This window comes from Lacerta agilis, chromosome 14, assembly GCF_009819535.1.
Source record: "Lacerta agilis isolate rLacAgi1 chromosome 14, rLacAgi1.pri, whole genome shotgun sequence".
Taxonomy (NCBI): Eukaryota; Metazoa; Chordata; class Lepidosauria; order Squamata; family Lacertidae; genus Lacerta; species Lacerta agilis.
Window position 1 is genome coordinate 17,226,685 of NC_046325.1, and position 18,939 is coordinate 17,245,623.

The following is an 18,939-nucleotide window of genomic DNA, read 5'->3' on the forward strand; positions in this document are numbered from 1 at the left end:
AACTTCAGGATCTGTCCTTCTAGTGAGCACTCAGGGCTGATTTCTTTGAGAATGGATAGGTTTGATCTTCTTGCAGTCCATGGGACTCCTTTATGGATTATTTCCCAATAATCTTTTACCCTTTTGCAGGTCCACCAAAGATATAAGCTCCTTAAGCTATCTCGGACCCAAGTTGTTCGGGGCTCTGTACATCGACATAAGAGCCTTGAACCATCTGAATTAATGGGCATTCAACAAGCTGTGTAGATCTGCCATGTATAATGAGCACATATGCAGGCGTTTTAGTGCATAGACACGTGCAAGGAAAATGACCACAGCTTCTCACCATGCACGTACATTGCCTGCAAGCACGTTTTGAAGCATGCCCTCATTTCCCTCTTCCTCCAACCAGCTGCCTCCAGAAACAGCCCTGCCACTTTTTCCCCCTAGCAAGTTTCGCTTCAAATACAGGTGTGTGTGTGTGTGTGTGTGTGTGTGTGTGTGTGTGTGTTCCTGTGGCTTAAAAAAAAGGCACCTGGTGAGTGACTGCTACCTGCCCAGGTATGCAAGGGGTGTGGTTCAGCTGACAGGCTTGCTCTCATAGGGACTGGTACGTCTCAAGCCACATTGGTAGTTTCTGCTTGCCATGTCAGATGCCACCAGCTGGGTGCCCAAAGGAGAGATGGTTGAGAACTGAAGAGAAGCGCTGCTGCGTACAAGGTAAGTCTAAAAGTATGGTGGGAGCTTGCGGGAGGAGAGGGGAGGGACAAGCAGGGAGCCTGGGCTTCGTGGGGATGGAGCCTAGTTAGTTGGTTGCACTGGGGGAACTTGGTCCTCAACTCTCTGGTGTGTGGGGCGGGGGCGGGGGGCGGGAAGGCCTTGTTCACCAAAGCAAGAAAGTTGGCTTTCTTCGTGGCAGGGTAGATTTTTCTGAGAAGGGCAGCATTTTGGACAAATGGAAGCACTTGATTTGCAGCAGAGACCGTGCTGTGGCTCCTAAACCTTTTATTTGGAAGAAACCCAGATACGGGTTTAACGTGGATCTTATCAGTTGCCAAAAAGAGATCACATTGTTGTGCTGGTGAGAGGGGGCTGGAAAGTAAGTTGGGGGGTGGGGATCTCTTGCAAACCATCCAGAACTTGTTTTAAGTTGTGTTCATTGTGTTTCTTAGTAACTGACTAGAATACTGACCGGGCACTTATATTTCCACAAATAAAAAGGGTAGAGACTTTGTTTTTAATTGAAAGTAGAACATCACAGAGAGACCTGGGATATCTGCAAGGGACCAGGCCCCCAGAGCATTGGTTGTGTCATTGATCCTCCCCACCCACAAAAAAAAGCTTCCGCATGTACCTATAGTTTTAAAGAAAGATTGAGCAGAGATAGGCCTGCACATGCCATTTTTTTTTTCCTCTTAACGGTATTCTGCGTGTGTCAGTCACATTTTCCCACTGCCGCCACAATCCCCTTGAGGGTGCTTGTTCTGCTTCTCTTTCCTCAGTGTTGGCTAAATCTCTTTTTACACAATTGCTTGCAGTGAGATCCAGGAAGTTCTAGCCCAGGGAGCAGCTATTTTGAGGCTTTCTGGTTCTGAATAGGAAGATTCCAGATTTGTGTGGAACAGAAAAGAGATACGTTGTTTTTAAAGAACCAAGTGTGTGTGTTTGTGTGGTGATCTCTCATGATCTCACGAGAGAACCTCTAAACCAGGGATCAGCAGGGGGCCGGTCCACTGTCCCTCAGACCTTGTGGGGGGCTGGACTATATTTTTGGGGGGGAAATATGAACGAATTCCTATGCCCCACAAATAACCCAGAGATGCGTTTTAAACAAAAGCACACATTCTACTCATGTCAAAACACCAGGCAGGCCCCACAAATAACCCAGAGATGCATTTTAAATAAAAGGACACATTCTACTCATGTAAAAACACGCTGATTCCCGGACCGTCCGCGGGCCGGATTTAGAAGGCGATTGGGCCGCATCCGGCCCCCGGGCCTTAGTTTGGGGACTCCTGCTCTAAACATACGCAGAAAGACTTTCCTTGCCAAAGCATCAACAGCTAGTCCTACCTTTCTGAATTGCAGCTAAGTCATACTCAGAGTAGACCCACCGAAATCTTAGTCATCATAACTGACTTTTGTCCATTGGTCTAAGTGTTCTTATTAAGGGGTCATAACTGTAAGTATTGAGCTTCAGCATACATATATGCCCCTCTTTTGTTAAAGGCTTGGACAGCAAACATGGGCAAGGGTTAAACCTGAAAATATTTGGGTACCTGATCCGTTTATTTCATTTTACAGTTATATCCTACCTTTTTGTCCAAGGACAGGGTTGCTTCTGCAGGCTTCTTTTAGGCAAATTTTCTCTATTGAACCTGTGGCTTTATTGGTATATTTCCCAGAATGGTTGCTGCATCTTTGACTTAGTGTCTTTATGGCTGCCTAGCCTCCAATATATTAGATTAGAAGATGTCCATTTTTGTAAGCCTCCTACTCTCGCATCAAGGATCGCTGCCTAATCCTTACCACCACCACCAGAACAGCACAACGCACAATTTATACATTAACAAAGGTTTGCGACCTCAGCAGTGACAATCTGTAAAATGGGCTTTGTTCCCAATGTGGAAGCTTATTGTTCAAGCGCATGTATTAATGTGCATCTCTAGCAGAGACAAGAAGGGGGAAAGCCACATAAAAGTGGTAGAAAATCTGCAGAAGGTTGCAGGTTCAATCCCTGGCATCTCTTGGTAGGACTGGTTGAGATTCCCTGACTAAAACCCTAGAAAGCCACCGCTATTCAGTATAGACAGTACGGAGCTAGATGGAGCAATGGTTTGGGTTGTTATAATTCAACTTCCTATATTCCTATGATAAACTTGGGCCAAACGCCTTAAGTTGGCTGCATTAATTTCAAAGAACAAGCCGCTGTGGGGCCCCACTCTGGAATATGCTCTAATGCCTCATTCCACCCACCCACCCCTGTTTGCCTCCAAAGGTGCTGTTTTTACTGCCAAAGCCCTGGAGCTAGGGCTGAGCCTGATAAATGACAACTCAAGCAATTTGCACTAGCAACATACTAATTAGGCATCCCCCAAAGGAGGAAAAAAAATAGAGAGAGAGATTTAACAGAGAGCAGAACCAGGAAACAGGGACTGCCCCCAGTTAGGGGGCTTATGCTATTTATTGCAAACAGCCTTGTTTGTGCCCTTTAGCATCAAAAAGCAGGATGTATAGACGTTTTGGAAATGAAAGAAATGTGTAAGAAGAGGAAAAAAGTGGGGCTAACATGTAGATAGTGTATACTTTCTCCAGAGACAGGTTGTGGAGCTCTAACCTGCCTACAATTCATACCCTCTCTCACCTGGAAGTCCCTTTAATATCTAAGGCCTAGTTTGTCTCACAAAGGTGAGGGCGAAAATGCATTATGCATGCTTAGAGGTGCGCCTATATTTTGTCGCTTCATTTCACACATCCAGGATTAGGCAGCGGCTTTCAAAACAGATTACCGAATTCAGAGTTACGCTTTGGGTATAGTAATCAGATACAGCAGTGGTATCTAGCAGTTGATTAAAATGACCCAGGAGTCATGGGGCCCTGAGCAAAGAATTTTCACCTTGTGCATGGCAGACAGAAAATCAACAGGTGCAGTCTCTTTGTGAATGGAGGCGGAACACTAGTGAAATCTTGAATTTCTGCCTCTTGGGTTCTATAAAGGCAAGAACCCTGCAAAAAATTAAAAAGGGGTGCACCCCCTTATTAAAACCTACCTAACTTGGATGGGGGGTGGGCAGGTAATGTTTTGGGGAGAAAGCAGTGACATTTAAGCAGTAATCCTTTTTTCCTTTCTGGCCTAAACCCAAACACACAGTCCAACTGAGTCAATATTGACCATTGTTTCTTCATATCAACCACGGTTGGCGATAGACCTGTGCATAAATGAGCATTGCTTGCAAATCTGTAGCTGGGATATTTAAGCAAATATCGGGAAGAGAGTATCCTGTTTCTCTCGCCGCCACCCGCACAATGAAACACTACAACCTCTGCTTTAACCATTAGGCCTCTTGCTCCTTGTGTGTCTTCTTCCCTGAAAAAGAAGCATGGTTAGACGAGAGCAGGTTGGTTCTGCTCCAGGCATAGAAGGAGGTTAAATCCCACCTTTAATAAACAAAGCGCCTTGCCAGGTGAAACGAAACAGGTGTGGCTGTTGGCAAGAGATGTCGCAGCATTCTTGGGCAGGAGCGAGGCCTACTTACTTTTCTTTACCATGTGTGCATGATCGCACACCCTTGTACTGCAAATGATCTGGGGTTTTATTTATTTGTGTGTGCGCGCACACACACACACACACACACACACACACACACACAAACCAACCCCTATACCACCCACATGTAGGTACATCATGCCGGTCAGCATAATAAGATCAAAATACAATGAGGTAGGTGAAACATACAGAATACCAGTGTGGCAAAGTGGTTAAAGGGTCAGAATAGGACTTGGGAGACCACGGTTCAAACACCAAGCCCACTGGGTTGCCAGTCGCTATCTCTTTTAGCTGAACCTGCCTCATGGCGTTGTTTTGAAGATAAAACAGAAAGGCACCCTGGAAGAATACATGTGACAATAAATGAATAAATAATCGACATCAGATTAGTACAGGGGTCAGCAAACTTTTCCAGCAGGGAGCCGGTCCACTGTCCCTTAGATCTTGTGGGGGGGGGGCGGACTATATTTTGGAAAAAAAAATAATGAACGAATTCCTATGCCCCAGATATAACCCAGAGATGCATTTTAAATAAAAGGACTCATGTAAAAACACACTGTTTCCCAGACCATTCGCGGGCCGGATTTAGAAGGCAATTTGGCCAGATCCGGCCCCCGGGCCTTAGTTTTCCTACCCATGGATTAGTACATCAGCACAAATGGGTTTACCTTTTACCCAGCCCCACTCTTTCCAGGCTGAGTTCTGCGCTTTAATGTCTAAGCATAATGTTTTTGGTTTGTTTTTTGGGTTTTTTTTGGGGGGGGGGGTTGCCCCAAATATTCCCCACAAAACCCCGCTGAATCAGAGCAGGATTGAAATGGTGATTAAGGCTTGGAGCCCAGGGACTGGACAGAACAGAGAGCTCTTGGAGTGAGAGACCAAGAGTTCAAGGACAGCAACAAAGGAAAATGCAACATGTAACAGAGAATGAAGAAGAGATACTTTATGGTTATGTCAGAGCAGTCATCCACCAAGAAGAGAGATACAACCTGGAAAAGAAGAAGATACAACTAAGAATGTTAAGCCCAGAATTGGGCATGATGGAAACAACAAAAGAAGATGAAGGAGCTGGAAAGAAAGGACTTTGGGGGGGGGGGGACCTGTGGGGGATGGGAAGGGAAAAGGAAAGGGTTAGAATGGTTAGGAAAGGTATGGGGTAACGGAAGATTATTTAAAGGGGAAATAAAAATGGCTGATCATGGAACTCCGAAACCAGAGGGAAAACGGTGTATGAGAACTGGAAGAATTGCATAATTATTTGATAGGATGTTATTAATAAATATTTGAAATTGGAATCAGAAGAGATTTAGGCTACAGTAATCAGAAGTTAAGTTAAGAGAGGATATAAGAAGTTGGAGTTGTGTAATGTTTATTTTTAGGAACAAGATTTTAGGTTTATGATTATGATTTATGAGAATAAGATTAGTTGTGAGAAGGAAGATTTTACAATGTTATAAAGTTACTAAAGAAGATTAGAAATGAACGCAGAAGAGAGGATGTGAGGAAGTCCCAAAATAATGTTTTAAAGAGGATAAGGGTAGAGAAATAATTGTGTGTAAGTTTCCTTTTTTTGTGTATTTTTGTATGGTTTTGCAGTTGTTGTTTTTTGTAGTGTTTGTTGTAGTTTGTGTGTGTTTTTTATGGACAAAATTCAATAAATTCTTATTCAAAAAAAATGAAATGGTGATTAAAATTAAGCAAATATGTAAATAAATTAAACCATTAGGACAGTAAAGGCGGGGAAGAGAAGGGAATAATGATCCCTCACTTCTCTAACATCGGGGTTTTCTTCCTTCACCACAGCCAAGACCTTTAAAAAGTTACTTTTTGAGCCTCCCTCCTGCTAAGGCCCAAAGCCTGACAGTGCCCACCTAAGGTGTGAAGGCATGCAAATGTAGCATCAAGGTACCTGAGCCATTATGCAAAGCATTCAGCTCTCAACTAGCAATGTCAGCTTGAATTTGCTAGTCATATAATCTTGTTTAGGACGCTTCGGCGAACTGGATTCTAACTGCAAGAACAAGGGGAATGAGTGCAGAGCTCAGAGTACTTACCTATATGTGTGTGTGTTGGGGTCGGGGGTAATAATCCCTGAAATCAAATGTCCGCTGGGTGTCCGTTGGCAACTGCCTGGGCCTGCTCAATGAATTCTGAAACCACTCTTCTAGTGGGAGAACAGACATTTGCCATTGTTCTTTTTAGCACAGGGGTAGGGAACCTTTTTTCAGCCCCAAGGCTGTATTTCCTTATAGGCGACCTGCTTCAGGCCACATGCCAGAGGTAGGCAGTGCCAGATTTACGTATAAGCTAAACAAGCTATAGCATAGGGCCCCACTCTCTTGGGGCCCCCCAAAAAATTTAAAGGAAAAAACTGGTTGTACGTTTCCAAAATATAAGATAAAAAACTAATAAAATCAAACCTACATACAACAACAGTGTTTTGTATTGTGTAGGCTCCAATGATGTAAGTAATGGGCCCCGCCTGCTAGCCTGATCCCTAAAATATCACTGGTTTGCTCATTTCTATATATAGGATGCCTACATTCTGCAATGACTGGTTGCATGGCAACATATGCAAATGGATTTAGATACCATTAATTACCATATAGCATATATTCAACGAAAAAAACAGTGACAATTTGTTGTTGACAAAGGACAGCTGGACATATAAAGGGCCCCATTACCTTCAGTAGCTTAGGGCCTCATGAAACCTAAATCCAGCCCTGGGGGTTCCCCGCCCCATAGAACAACAAAAGCTACTTGCTTTCTCTATGCAGCCTTGTTGTGAAATGCATAATCTTCTCCTCTTACACTTGCCAGGTTGCATTGGGACTTTTGGAGGAGGCCGCTGACATCATGAGTGACTCGGGAAGGTAAGAGGGGCTGTCAGAGAACTCCATCCGGCACCTACAGATTTGGGAGCAAGACTACCTAGGGAGGCACTCAAATTCGAGGTGTGCCCAGTTTTATCTGGGAAGTACAGCTTAAGGGAAAAAGTTATTTGCTTTCCAGAACCTTCTGTAGTGTTCTAGGCATGCGCTCACTTTCTGCTCCAAGGGTTGAGAGAGCCTGACCTGCGTAGAAAAGGTGTTAGGTGTGACCCCTGACATTTCACATCTCCTCCGGGTCATGCTGGGAAGAAGGCCTTGCGACTGAAACCTTGGAGAGCCACTGCCCTCCACAAAAGGTGGAGACCCTCAGGCCTGGCGGGGGGCAAATGTAACCCTCCAAACCTCCTTGTTTGAACCTCAGGATTCTCTCCAGCCCACACACCCTTCCCAGATCTTAAGGCAAGGGTGTCTCCTATGCTTCACCTGCTATTTTTCTAGAAAATGAGCTGCCAGAACTCACCAGGAACTCACCCTTGTTCTCTTGCCCCTTTCGTTGTGATTTTTTTTAACTTACTGAGCATTGTCAAGGGACTGCTTAGAAAACCACCATTGTTGAGGTCCTACTGGTGTTGGCAAGGAAGTATTGGCATAGTCTTGCCTCTCTTTTTCTTTCACTTCTGGGTTGACAAAAGGGGTTGGTTGGTGCGGGACTAGAATTGACGTGGGCTGGGGCACGAATGGCTGCAAAACCTCTTTGAACAGAAACCGGGCTGCTTCGGTATAGCGCCATGGCCTTGTTTGGGAGCTAAAGGAAAATTAAGTGGCACAGATTCCTAATATTTCTTTTCCTGGGTGCACAGTGGGGCTTTGTGGGGGCTAAGATCAGGGATGGGGAGCCTGTGGCCTTTCAAATGTTGCTGGGGCCACAACTCCCTGAACCATAGCTGTCAACTTTTCCCTTTTTAACAAAAGGGAAATTCCCTTATTCCGAATAGGATTCCTCACAAGAAAAGGGAAAAGTTGACAGCTATGCCCTGAACACTGGCCATGCTGTCTGGGGCTGATAGGATTCGGACAGGATCCCCACCCCTAGAAGATACTGGCCTCCATGATTCCTGGGCGGAGGGGAGCCTGATGGCCTAGCAAGCTTTGAGAAGGATGTCCAGTAGTCTGGAAATACGGACCTGAGGTGATTTTTTCCACTTGTTGAATAACTTGTCCATTTTGTCTTGCAGCCTAGGCAGTGACTGCTCCAGGCCCAGTGCCAGAGCCATTTATGGTGAGTTTTGGAGTATAGGAATGTATCTGGAAGATTTGTTTATTTATCAGTGTGCTGGTACGTTTCAAATCTGAAGACCTTCTCAGTCCTGAAGCTGTAGCATCCTCAGCTTTTTCAAAGTTTACCAGCTCTCATAAACAGATCTGCTGATGATCTTTACACCTGGAACTCCCTTCCTATGTCAAGTAGGAACCCTTTCTCACGTCAACACCTTACCTGGAAAGCCTTTGGCTTAACTCTTTGCTCCTCACCCTCAGTAACCACATTTGTTTACAGCCCTCTCTTCATTGGCTGACTCCGCTACCATCAAAATGTAGTTTATTGCTTTATAATCTCCTTGAGGACAGGAGATTGCACAGCTTTGAAAAGTGCTGCAAAAAAAATTATATGGGTGATCTTTTGCAAAATTAGTCTTGTTCATCACTATTTCTGCAGAGCTTGCAAGGCTGGCATGGTTCCCCGTCATGTTCTGCTGTGTGCTATGAAACTAAAAGTTTTTTTTTCTTCAAACGTTGGGATCTTGTGTATGATACCACAACGGACTTCTGCTCCTCTGCTGCAAACTAAACCAGGAAACCTGTCAATCTTTCATCTTACAGTACATCCTCTCTGTGTTTCTCCCCTTTGACTTGAGGAAGCTTGAACATTTCGTTTTCCTGGCATTTAAAAACCAAAGGGGTTTTGTGCCGCGTGGGGTGGGGAAAGAGCAGGAATCAGCTGAGAAGCAGTAAGAAGGGAGGAGATGGGTGTGTGTGTATTTCTCACAAGCTAAACTGGTTCCCGCAGGGAGAGGCAGTAATTACATCCCTCTTCTTTAGGAGAGGTAATAATTTCTTAAGAACTGAAAAGCGTTCCTTAGAGAGATACATCCCTGGATGTTCTTATTAAGAGTTTTAACCTGTGCTAGTCCTAGTCAGAGTACACCCATTGAAATTAATGAACCTAAGTTAGTCATGTCCGTTAACTTCCATGGGTCTACTCTGAGTCAGATTAGCATTGGATACAACCCATTGTCCTTTAAACTAGGCAAACCCTCACTCATTGCGTGTGTGCATGAGCGAGAGATATAGTAATATGTATAATGTGTGTACATTCAGTCGTACCTTGGAAATCGAACGGAATCTGTTCCGGAAGTCCGTTCGACTTCCAAAATGTTCAGAAACCAAAACACGGCTTCCGATTGGCTGCAGGAGCCAATCGGAAGCTGTGGAAGCGCCGTCGGACTTTCTGCTTCCAAAAATAGTTTTCAAACCGGAACAGTCACTTCCAGGTTTGCGGCGTTTGGGAGCCAAAACATTCGAGAACCAAGCTGTTTGAAAACCAAAGCACGACTGTATATACATTTATGCTTATTTCCCGTTTTTATGCTGATGTTTCTGTGTCTTGAAAACGACCCTGGCACGCAGCTGTTAAGCATGTGCAATTTTCCCTAGGATGTAAATTAAATGAAGATTTATTTGCTGAATTTTCAACTGTCACACCACTGTCAGGAGCCTTGTCACAAAGAAGGCAGACCTCATGTGCATTATGGCTGGGTACACACTGTAGTTAAAGCACCGTCCTGGCTACTGTAGGTCACTTCTCACAGGGTAACAAACAGCCGTTCCCGGGATTCTTTGTGCTTTGAATGAATGTGTATGTATCCTGTAATCCCATCCTCCCTGCCCATTTGTTCTGGATAGGACATGGAAGCAGCCCGGCCCCCAAAGACGGTGCTTCCCTTCTCTATCCCCTCCCTCACTGCCACCTTTCTAAAATAAAAGTTGCAGGTTGATGCTAAACAGACTCTCAGCTGACAGTTGACACTAAAGTTTCAGGTTTCATTTGTTGGTTCAAGACAACATTGCAACACAGTTCCTCCTCCTTAAATAATGTTTTGTCTCTTTCTGCAGAGCAGAGGAAGAAGTATTCCAGTATTATCATGGCAGATGTCTCACAGTATGCCGTCAATGTAAGTTTGGGTTTGGGCTGTGCTAAAGTGGGGGCAAGAGCTGTGACACATCAGTGGCTAGTGAATTAACGTGGGGGGAAACTGAGTGATATTAGGGAAGAGGTTATAAGGATGGGGGGTTCTTGGTTGCCTCCAGTTATTTTGAGGAAACCCATTGCATAGAAAGTCCATGTGTTGCAGTGGATTCTGAGGAACATTCTAGAACAACCGCCTTCCATTATTTTGATCTGTCACTTGACTCTGACTTCTTTTTTTACCACACACACGTGTCCTCCTTAACTCTATATTTCCCCCTCCGCTTCTGTTTGCCTGCTTGCCTGTCTCCTCTTTAAAAGACAGCAGTCTTCCCTCCAAAACAAATCATCTAAATAATCTGCAACTCACTCAGATTTTGGCCTACAAGCTAGTTTTGGGATCCTGACTCCCGGGTTGGAAGATGGGTATTCTAGTTCATTTGGGATGTTGCCTAGGCCTGTGTAAAGTTTTTGTGTTCATGCTATTTTGGGATTTTCCTTTGGTAGAACTGTATGGGGAACCAAACAAGAAAATAATTTTTAAAAAGCATCCGTGTTATACAATCCGCATTGAAGCAGTAAGCACAAAGCAGAGCCATAGCAAAGGGCAAAAATCAGCAGAGTGAATAAGTTCATGTTTAATGCCGGAAGGCCAGGACAAATGCATTCCTCACAATTATTTTTATACCACCTTTCATGACATAAATTATTCCAAGGGGGTGTACATGTAAAATTAAATGCAATCTTTTTAGGGAAAAAAGCAATGGTCAACAATACTATAAGATCATAAAATAATAATAATAATAATAATAATAATAATAATAATAATAATAATAATAAGTTGTTTATACCCTGCCCATCTGGCTGAGTTTCCCCAGCCACTCTGGGAGGCTCCCAACAGAATATTGAAAACATGATAAACTTCCCTAAACAGGGCTGCTTTCAGATGTCTTCTAAAAGTCAGATAGTTGTTTATTTCCTTGACATCTGATGCTAGGGCGTTCCACAGGGTGGGCGCCTCTACCGAGAAGGCCCTCTGCCTGGTTCCCTGTAATCTCACTTTTTCCAGTGAGGGAACTGCCCTCCTGGGAAGCCCTCCTGGTTCAGGGCCAATGGCCTATCTAGTCCAGCATCCTGTTCTCAAAGTGGCCAAAGAGATGCTGGTGAGAAACCCTCAAGCAGAAGCCAAGCACAAGAGCAGCCATTTCCAGCAACTGGTACTCAGAAGCATGCTGAGTATGACTGACAACATATAAAATGTCACTGAGATGCTTCTTCCCACAGAGCAGCTGGTAGTAGCAGATGGCTCTGTGGAGGGAGAGGACAGCCCAGCTGGAGTATGAGCTGGTCTACCATAAAATAACCAACATACTTGGTGCCAAGTTAGCCTCTCTGGGGAGAGCCCTCTCCAAAAGGCCCACTCTCTTCTCTGCCCACCAACCTAACACCAGATGGCGGAAAGACCCTGTTAAGGCCCTTCTTCCTCTCCCACCCTCCCTCTCTCTCTTCCTCTCTCTTCCCTCTCTCTCCCTCTCTTCCCCCCCTCATTTATTTATGTATTCATTCACTCATATTCAGACTCATTCACACACACTCCCACTCCCCGCAGAATGCCCTCCTGTCAGATGTCAAGAAAATAAACAACTATCTGACTTTTAGAAGACATCTGAAGGCAGCCCTGTTTAGGGAAGTTTTTAATGTTTGATGTTTTATCACGTTTTTAATATTCTGTTGGGAGCTGCCCAGAGTGGCTGGGGAAGCCCAGCCAGACAGGACGGGGTATAAATTATTATTATTATTATTATTATTATTATTATTATTATTATTATTATTATTATTATTCCCCTTCTGATGGTCCCCAGAACCATTTGCAAACTAGTGAAATAAAGCAACAAGTAACCTTGGTGACTAAAGATGGATGTGCTCAGGCTTCTCTCCCTTCTTTATCTTCCAGCACTTGGTGACCTTCTCCATCGGGGACGAGGATGACTTGGCAACTGTGGAGGATGCCACCAGGAAACTATCTGTCATGGATGCCCAAGGGAAGATCTGGGTGCAGGAGATGTTGCTTCAGGTCAACGGGTCAGCCGTCAAGCTCTTCGACATAGACTCAAAGGTAAAGGAGCAACCCAGGACTGTGATGTTGGGTGGCGAATAGGGACCAAGAGGTTGTTGGCTGTAGCCCTGTGATCCAATATCTCTTATTTGGAGAGGGCTCCGTATGGGTTGTCTGGATTGTTTGGTGACTTTGTCTCCCCCTACAGGAGGAGCTAGAGAACTACGGATTAGCAGCTGTGGCTCGTTGTGAAGCCGTTCGCCCTGAGTCCCGATCCCAGTCGCTGCTTCTGCTTGTGTGCCAGGAACCCCACCAGCTCAAACCAGATGTCCACTTCTTTGAATGTGACCATGTAGGGGTAAGGAAACTGGACACTGTGGCTCCATAAGGGAAGTTTGAACAGCCACTCTTGACAGTGAAACCCTCTTCCAGCTGCAGGAAATGTAACCTGAAGCAGACTTCGCCAACCTGGTGCCCTCCTCTGCTGGCAGGGGCAGATGGGAGTTAAGAGTCCAAAACATTGGGAGGGCACCAGGTTTGTGAAGGCTAATTTTGGAGCTGGGGAAGGGAGAGAGTTTTATCTCTCACTGTCGAGTATTTTCTGACTTGGTTTCTCTTCTATTTTATAGGCAGAATTGATCCAGCAGGACATTAATGGAGCTCTGTTGGACTTCAAGTCAGGTGGAAATGCTCAACGGAAGGAGGCACTTAGGTGAATGCAGACCCATAAGCCTGTATAGACACAGGTCTTAGGGGAAGGGGAGTTCTAAAACTATGAAGGCTGCAAAGTGCACACACACACACACACAAATATATTTCAACTCTGCTGATGGCTTTTTCTAGGGAAGGGCAGCTGCAAGGAATGGTCTGTGTGGTTTTTCAGTAGTTTGGGTGGAGGCATCTAACCCTTTCACCCTTGTGCTATTTTTCTAACGTAATTCCCACTGATTTCCCCCCCTGCAAGTTTCCTCCCATGCTTCTTGAATCCTGCGGAGTGGAGGTGTGGAAAGTGGCTTGAAGTGGGAGTGAGTTGCAGCAAAAAAGCAACAGGAAAGGGTTAAGCACCCACATGCACTGCTTCTCTGCTAAAACAAAGCAGAAACCTCACCAAAGCTGTTTTTGCTAGTAAAAGCAGCTGTTGGAGTGCCAGTACACCTGTTTATGAGTGACATAGTTTGGGATATGGCCCCACCCACTTTGGTTCTGGCCACACACCCACCACTGGCTCCAGCCCCTCCCACACCCAAGGGACTGTAGCCCTTGACTAGAAAAAGATTCCCCACCGTTGGGCCAGAGGAGAACTAGAGATGTCTGGAATAGCGTTCTCTCTCAGGGTGAGAGCCCTTCCTTTTTTTATCTCAACCTCTTGCTTTTCATCTCTCGTCTTCAGAGCCACCCAGAATTGGCTTGGCAGCCAGACCAACAAGGCTCCGGAGACCCTCCCTCAGTCTCCTAAGCAGGTGCCCTCCAGGACAACGGTTATCGTGCAAGAGCAAAGGGAGAATGGTGAGAAGCCAGGAGCCCTGACTCTCTTAGCTGAAGGCTGCAAACCTGTGCACGCCTTTATGCCTGAGTCGAACACCACTGAACATTAGGGTGGGCAGAGGATAGTGTAGCATGTCTAACCTCCTGGCTCTTTCTACTTCCAGATATCTCGGCAGCTGAATCTGACCTGGCCTTTGTTCAGTCCGAGCAAAATGTGGTAAGTTTAGCTGGAAAGGTGTGGTGTCAAAAAGCCAGGTGGCCTGTAAAAGAGGTTAGAATGATTTGTGGGAGGTAGGAGTGATTGCCATGTGGTAGGATTTGTGGATTTGCCTACATAGGACCCGTCACCTTTTGTCCCTGATGCATACTCGGTGCCCTTGGCAGCTGCCTGACAGGTATCTGCAGGTATGGACAGGTAACAAAGCAATGATAGGGAGAGATTACACCTGTGGTGGGGGTTTTCCCTTGCTTGTTGTATAGCTGTTAAAAGTACAGAGCCCATTGGTATATCTGGACTTTAAGAAACACACACACAACCTGTAGAATATATTTGTATAGAATATATTTGTTGCATCGGGGATAATCTCTTAAATACTTTCCCCCCCTCCTATATGTTTAAAAATACTCTCTCCACCCCCCAAAAAAGTTTAGGAAGTGTATTTTCATTATGTTAAAAGCACTTCATGGAAGCTTGTTGTTGTTCCACAAACCATGTGTAGTTTTATGTTGCTGTAGCTCAGTGGAATGCTGCCGTTGATACAAATATCTTGCAATCCTTCAAGGAGTTCAAGACTGAGTAGATGTTCTTTGATGCTTTTACAGGAGTAAACTGTAGTTAGGGCAGGGGGGACATCACTTCATGAATTTGCATAGAACAGAGAATTCCAGTACATGTAGTTCACATGCCACAATTCTTTCTTTCTTTCTTTCTTTTTAGAAATTGAGGCTGCAGTGCTATACCCTCTTACCTAGCAGTAAGCTCCACTGAACTCAGTGGGACTTACTTCTGAGTAGACATGTTCAGATTTGTGCATTTGGTTCTTACACAGAGGGCTCTATAGAGTGTTCAGCTGGAGCTGTCTGTTGTTAACCTCCCTTCCTCTCTCCATCTGACAGGAGCTGCTGAACCATGTTTTTGATGACGTGGAAGCCTTCATAGGGAAGCTGCAGAAATCGGCCGAAGCTTTCCGTGTCCTGGATCAACGCAAGCGCTCCGCAAGGGGGCGTCGCCGGGCGCCAGGCGGTGAGAAATATAGATCGAACCGGGCTCCAGGAAGCTACATTTTCCCTCTCTTTCCTGCCACGATAACTGAGGCGGCTAGAAACTAGATGCCTCTGAATGCTGCTCCTGTCTGGCTGAACATTCTGGTTCTGCCCTCTGGACAACTCTGGAAACCCACCAGAATCCAGAAAGTTTCACTGGGCTCTGAAAGGCTTCCCTAACATAACAGGCCCCAGGTCTCCTGTTTCGGCATAGCACCATAGCGGAGTTGTCATGCTTTGCATATACAAGAGGTCTTTTTGTGTGTGTGTTTTTCGCTCGTTTGACGTGAGTTGCTCTTTCAGGGAAAACCACCAGACCCGCGGGAACCTGGGGCTAGGGGCCTTTCTCCAGACCCCTCAATGGATTCCAGTCTGCAAAGCAGAAATCCTGCAGCTTTGGTCATGGCTTCAAAAGGGTTGCTGACACGGTTGCCGCACACTGTGTGTGCAGCTCCACATGTGGGCATCTTGTGTTGACATGTGTAACATAGTAATATTATTATGCGGAGCATGTACAGGAGGCCTATGGCACCTGTGCTGAGGAAGCCTCTAGAGCCACCGGGACCAGGGGCTCTGGTCTCCAAAACAGATTCTGGACTGGTGAGGTGGAAGTGGGGTGTACGCACATGCCTGAGTCTGTCTTGGCATTCGTTTGTGCTTTCATGCCTCTTGCTTTGTTCCACTGCAATTCCAAGAGGAAGTATACATAATTTAGGTTGCATGTAATGTCATCGTAGAACAATAGCCCAGGTTGCAGCACAGGTGTCAATATCGTCTTTCTTTGCTGCATCCGCAGAGGGACTCCTGACCATCCGATCCCGGCCTCCTCCCCAAGAGGAGTTTGAAGATGCTCTGGCAAAGATGAAATATTCCTTCAGTCTTCTGGTGAGTGTGGCTGGGAGTGAGCGCTTTTCTCGCAAGAAGGCAAGAGGGCGCCTGCCTGGCTCATGCTAACCACTAGGATACGCTTTTTTTCCCACCACCCAGGCAAGGCTGAAATCGAACATTGCAAACCCTACCTCAGAGGAGCTCATACATTTTCTCTTCAACCCCTTGAAGCTGGTAAGCAACAGGTTCGATGGGGCAGAGGGGAAGGGAAGATGAACTCCCAGGCAGATGAACAGGGGGGCTGCTGGCTGCCAGTCCAGAGCTGCTCTACGAACCAGTGGTAATTAAACCACGGAAAGTGATTTGCCCAAGCAACAGAATGACAGGGTGAACTATACCATGCGGGTGGCAGACTTGGGACTGAAACCCATTTGTAAAAAAATAAAATAAAAATCATTGGATGTGGGAAACTGGTGTATCAAAGGGGAGCCTAGAACAGGCATAGGCAAACTTGGCCCTCCAGATGTTTTGAGACTACAATTCCCATCATTCCTGACCACCGGTCCTGTTAGCTAGGGATGATGGGAGTTGTAGTCCCAAAACATCTGGAGGGCCGAGGTTGAGGAAGCCTGGCCTAGAACACATATCCCTGACATGCTAGGCACCTGTATTTGAAGTCTCCTTTGTCATGGGGGGCGGCATTAAAAGTGTAATCCCACCCCGCACCCTTGGAGAGCAGCGTGGTACAATCCGTAAAAAGCTTCATCGCGTGATGTTGCTGCGTGTGCAGATTGGCTCTAGAGCCGTGGTTCCAAATGTGGGGCACAAACCCCACAGGGGGGCAAGTTGATTTTTAGGGCGGGGAGGAATTCGAGAATGAGTTATTAACTGTTAATGGCCTTTTAGACTTCCTCCACGTGAATAGGTGTTCACTTTTTGAATATGTGTCGGGGGGGGGGGCATCGGGATTTTAGAGGTGCTTAGGTGGGGCATGGCCAAAATAATGTTGGGAACCACTGCTCTAGAGTCAAGCACCTCCCGTGAAGAACTTGGGCCCTCTTGAGTCCCGGACTAGGATATAAATAAATAGAACAATAACAATAACTTGCCGTTTTTGACTCTGGCGTCCCACTTCAGGTGGTGGAGTCTTCGGGGGGACCGGCGTTCGCTTCTGAGCTGCGCAGCCCCATGTTGACCCTGGAAGCAGTGACCCTGATGCGAGGCTGCTTGGGAGACCAGGAGGCGGAACTGTGGTATTCACTGGGTGAAAACTGGACCCGGCCAAGGTAAGCGGGGGGGGGGGGGGGAGGGACTCGAGACTTCTCTTGGTTTGTTATTTCTTCCCCAGTGGTGGATTTACGTATAAGCTAAACAAGATATAGCTTAGGGCCCCACTTTCTTGGGGGCCCCCAAAAAAATTAAAAGGGGGGGGAACTGAATGTACATTTCCAAAATATAAGATAAAAATAAAATAAAATAAAACCTACATACAGCAACAGTGTTTTGTGTTGTGCAGGCTCCCATGATGTAAGTAATGCTAGCCTGCTCCCTAAAATATCACTGGTTTGCTCATTTCTATATATAGGGTGCCTACATTCTGCACCATGAGCAAATGGCTTTAGGTACCTATTAGGTCCATAAATTACTGTACCATATAGCATATATTCAACACCAAAAAACAGAGACAATTTGTTGTTGACAAAGGACAGCTGGACATATAAAGGGCCCCATTACCTTCAGTAGCTTAGGGCCCCATCAACCCTAAATCCGGCCCTGTTCTTCCCTCTTCAAATTTTGCCCAGTTTTGTGTTTCCAGTGGTTTGGTTCACTTGCTTTCCCACCCACCTCTTCCTAAACCTTCTCCTTGGATTCTCAGTTCTGTGCTGGCCCCGTTTCCCTTCGTGCCACTGGGCTGCTCAGCTTTGCAGCCACGGTGCCATGACCCCTCTTGCCTGCCATTGGCTGAACTGAGCTGATGTCACCAGAGAAGCCTGGTCACTGGAGCTCAGCGGTTCACTTCAGGCTCGGAAGGCACTGGAAACCTTGGGGATTTGCATTCCAAGGTCTTTGATATGTTGCTGATAAATTAGGCCCATCCATTTGTGACACTGGCTAGTGATTCAGTGATGAGGTAGAAATGAATGGGCAAGTTTCAGTATGTGATTGAGGGTATTATTATTATTATTATTATTATTATTATTATTATTTATTACTGTATTAAATTTGTGTACCAACCTATACCTGCAGGTCTTAGGGTGGTTCACAAGATAAAAATCACAATATGAAAACGCAAAACACACAATCGAAACAAAAAACAACCCAATAACCCCCCCCCCCTCATTTCTTTATTTCACTCATTCTCAATTGTATTATTTTCTTCTATTCATTTCTACCTCCTTTCTGCCCTTGTGCAACCCAGAGTGGACTTCCCCCGGGGCTACGCAGATCCCTACAACCCAACTTTCCGGAGTGGCTGGGAGACGCCACGCCTGGACGCTTCTGGCCAGCCTTGGGAAGACCCAGTGGAGATGCAGCACCGACACGAAGAACGTCGCGCCCAAGTGAGTGATGAGGTGGAAAGCAGGCAGGGTAAACATTTGCAAAACCCACACCAAGGGCAAGAGGACAGCTGGCAAAAGCATCTGCTGCTCCTGGGAGAAAGAGCAAGTTCTCCTTGTGGGCAGAAAGTGGCTCGAAGGAGCCATTCTGGTGTATTTTGGGGCATCACAATACATTCTAGGTGGATCCAATAGCTCATTTCTTGCTTGTTTGCAATTGCTACAAATAAGAATCTGGTGGAACCAACTTTTCTAGAAGAGCGTTATGACTGTTTGATTCCACAGCCACTACTCACTGCATAAATCAGAACATTTTTTAAAAAAAACAACAACTACTTCCTGCAGTTCCACCTCTCTCTCTCTGCTATAAGAATAGACCTGCTGAGTGAGACTAAAAGTCGTAGAATCATAGAATCATAGAGAAGAGA

At 45.7% G+C, this 18,939-nt stretch overlaps 1 protein-coding gene across 1 annotated transcript in view; it reads left to right on the top strand.

The window, feature by feature from the left end:
- The first annotated feature begins 639 nt into the window (after positions 1–639).
- The window catches only part of EPS8L1 (EPS8 like 1), a 31,941-nt gene continuing 13,641 nt past the window's right edge, over positions 640–18,939 (top strand). The window contains exons 1-14 of the mRNA XM_033170682.1: positions 640–699; positions 7,067–7,119; positions 8,313–8,356; positions 10,249–10,307; positions 12,276–12,437; positions 12,586–12,735; positions 13,007–13,089; positions 13,768–13,883; positions 14,027–14,079; positions 14,979–15,105; positions 15,922–16,010; positions 16,113–16,187; positions 17,091–17,239; positions 18,373–18,514. Of these exons, the coding sequence (XP_033026573.1) occupies positions 7,103–7,119; positions 8,313–8,356; positions 10,249–10,307; positions 12,276–12,437; positions 12,586–12,735; positions 13,007–13,089; positions 13,768–13,883; positions 14,027–14,079; positions 14,979–15,105; positions 15,922–16,010; positions 16,113–16,187; positions 17,091–17,239; positions 18,373–18,514 (1,266 nt within the window). The 5' untranslated portion in view covers positions 640–699; positions 7,067–7,102. The remainder of the gene's footprint in view (positions 700–7,066; positions 7,120–8,312; positions 8,357–10,248; positions 10,308–12,275; positions 12,438–12,585; positions 12,736–13,006; positions 13,090–13,767; positions 13,884–14,026; positions 14,080–14,978; positions 15,106–15,921; positions 16,011–16,112; positions 16,188–17,090; positions 17,240–18,372; positions 18,515–18,939) is intronic.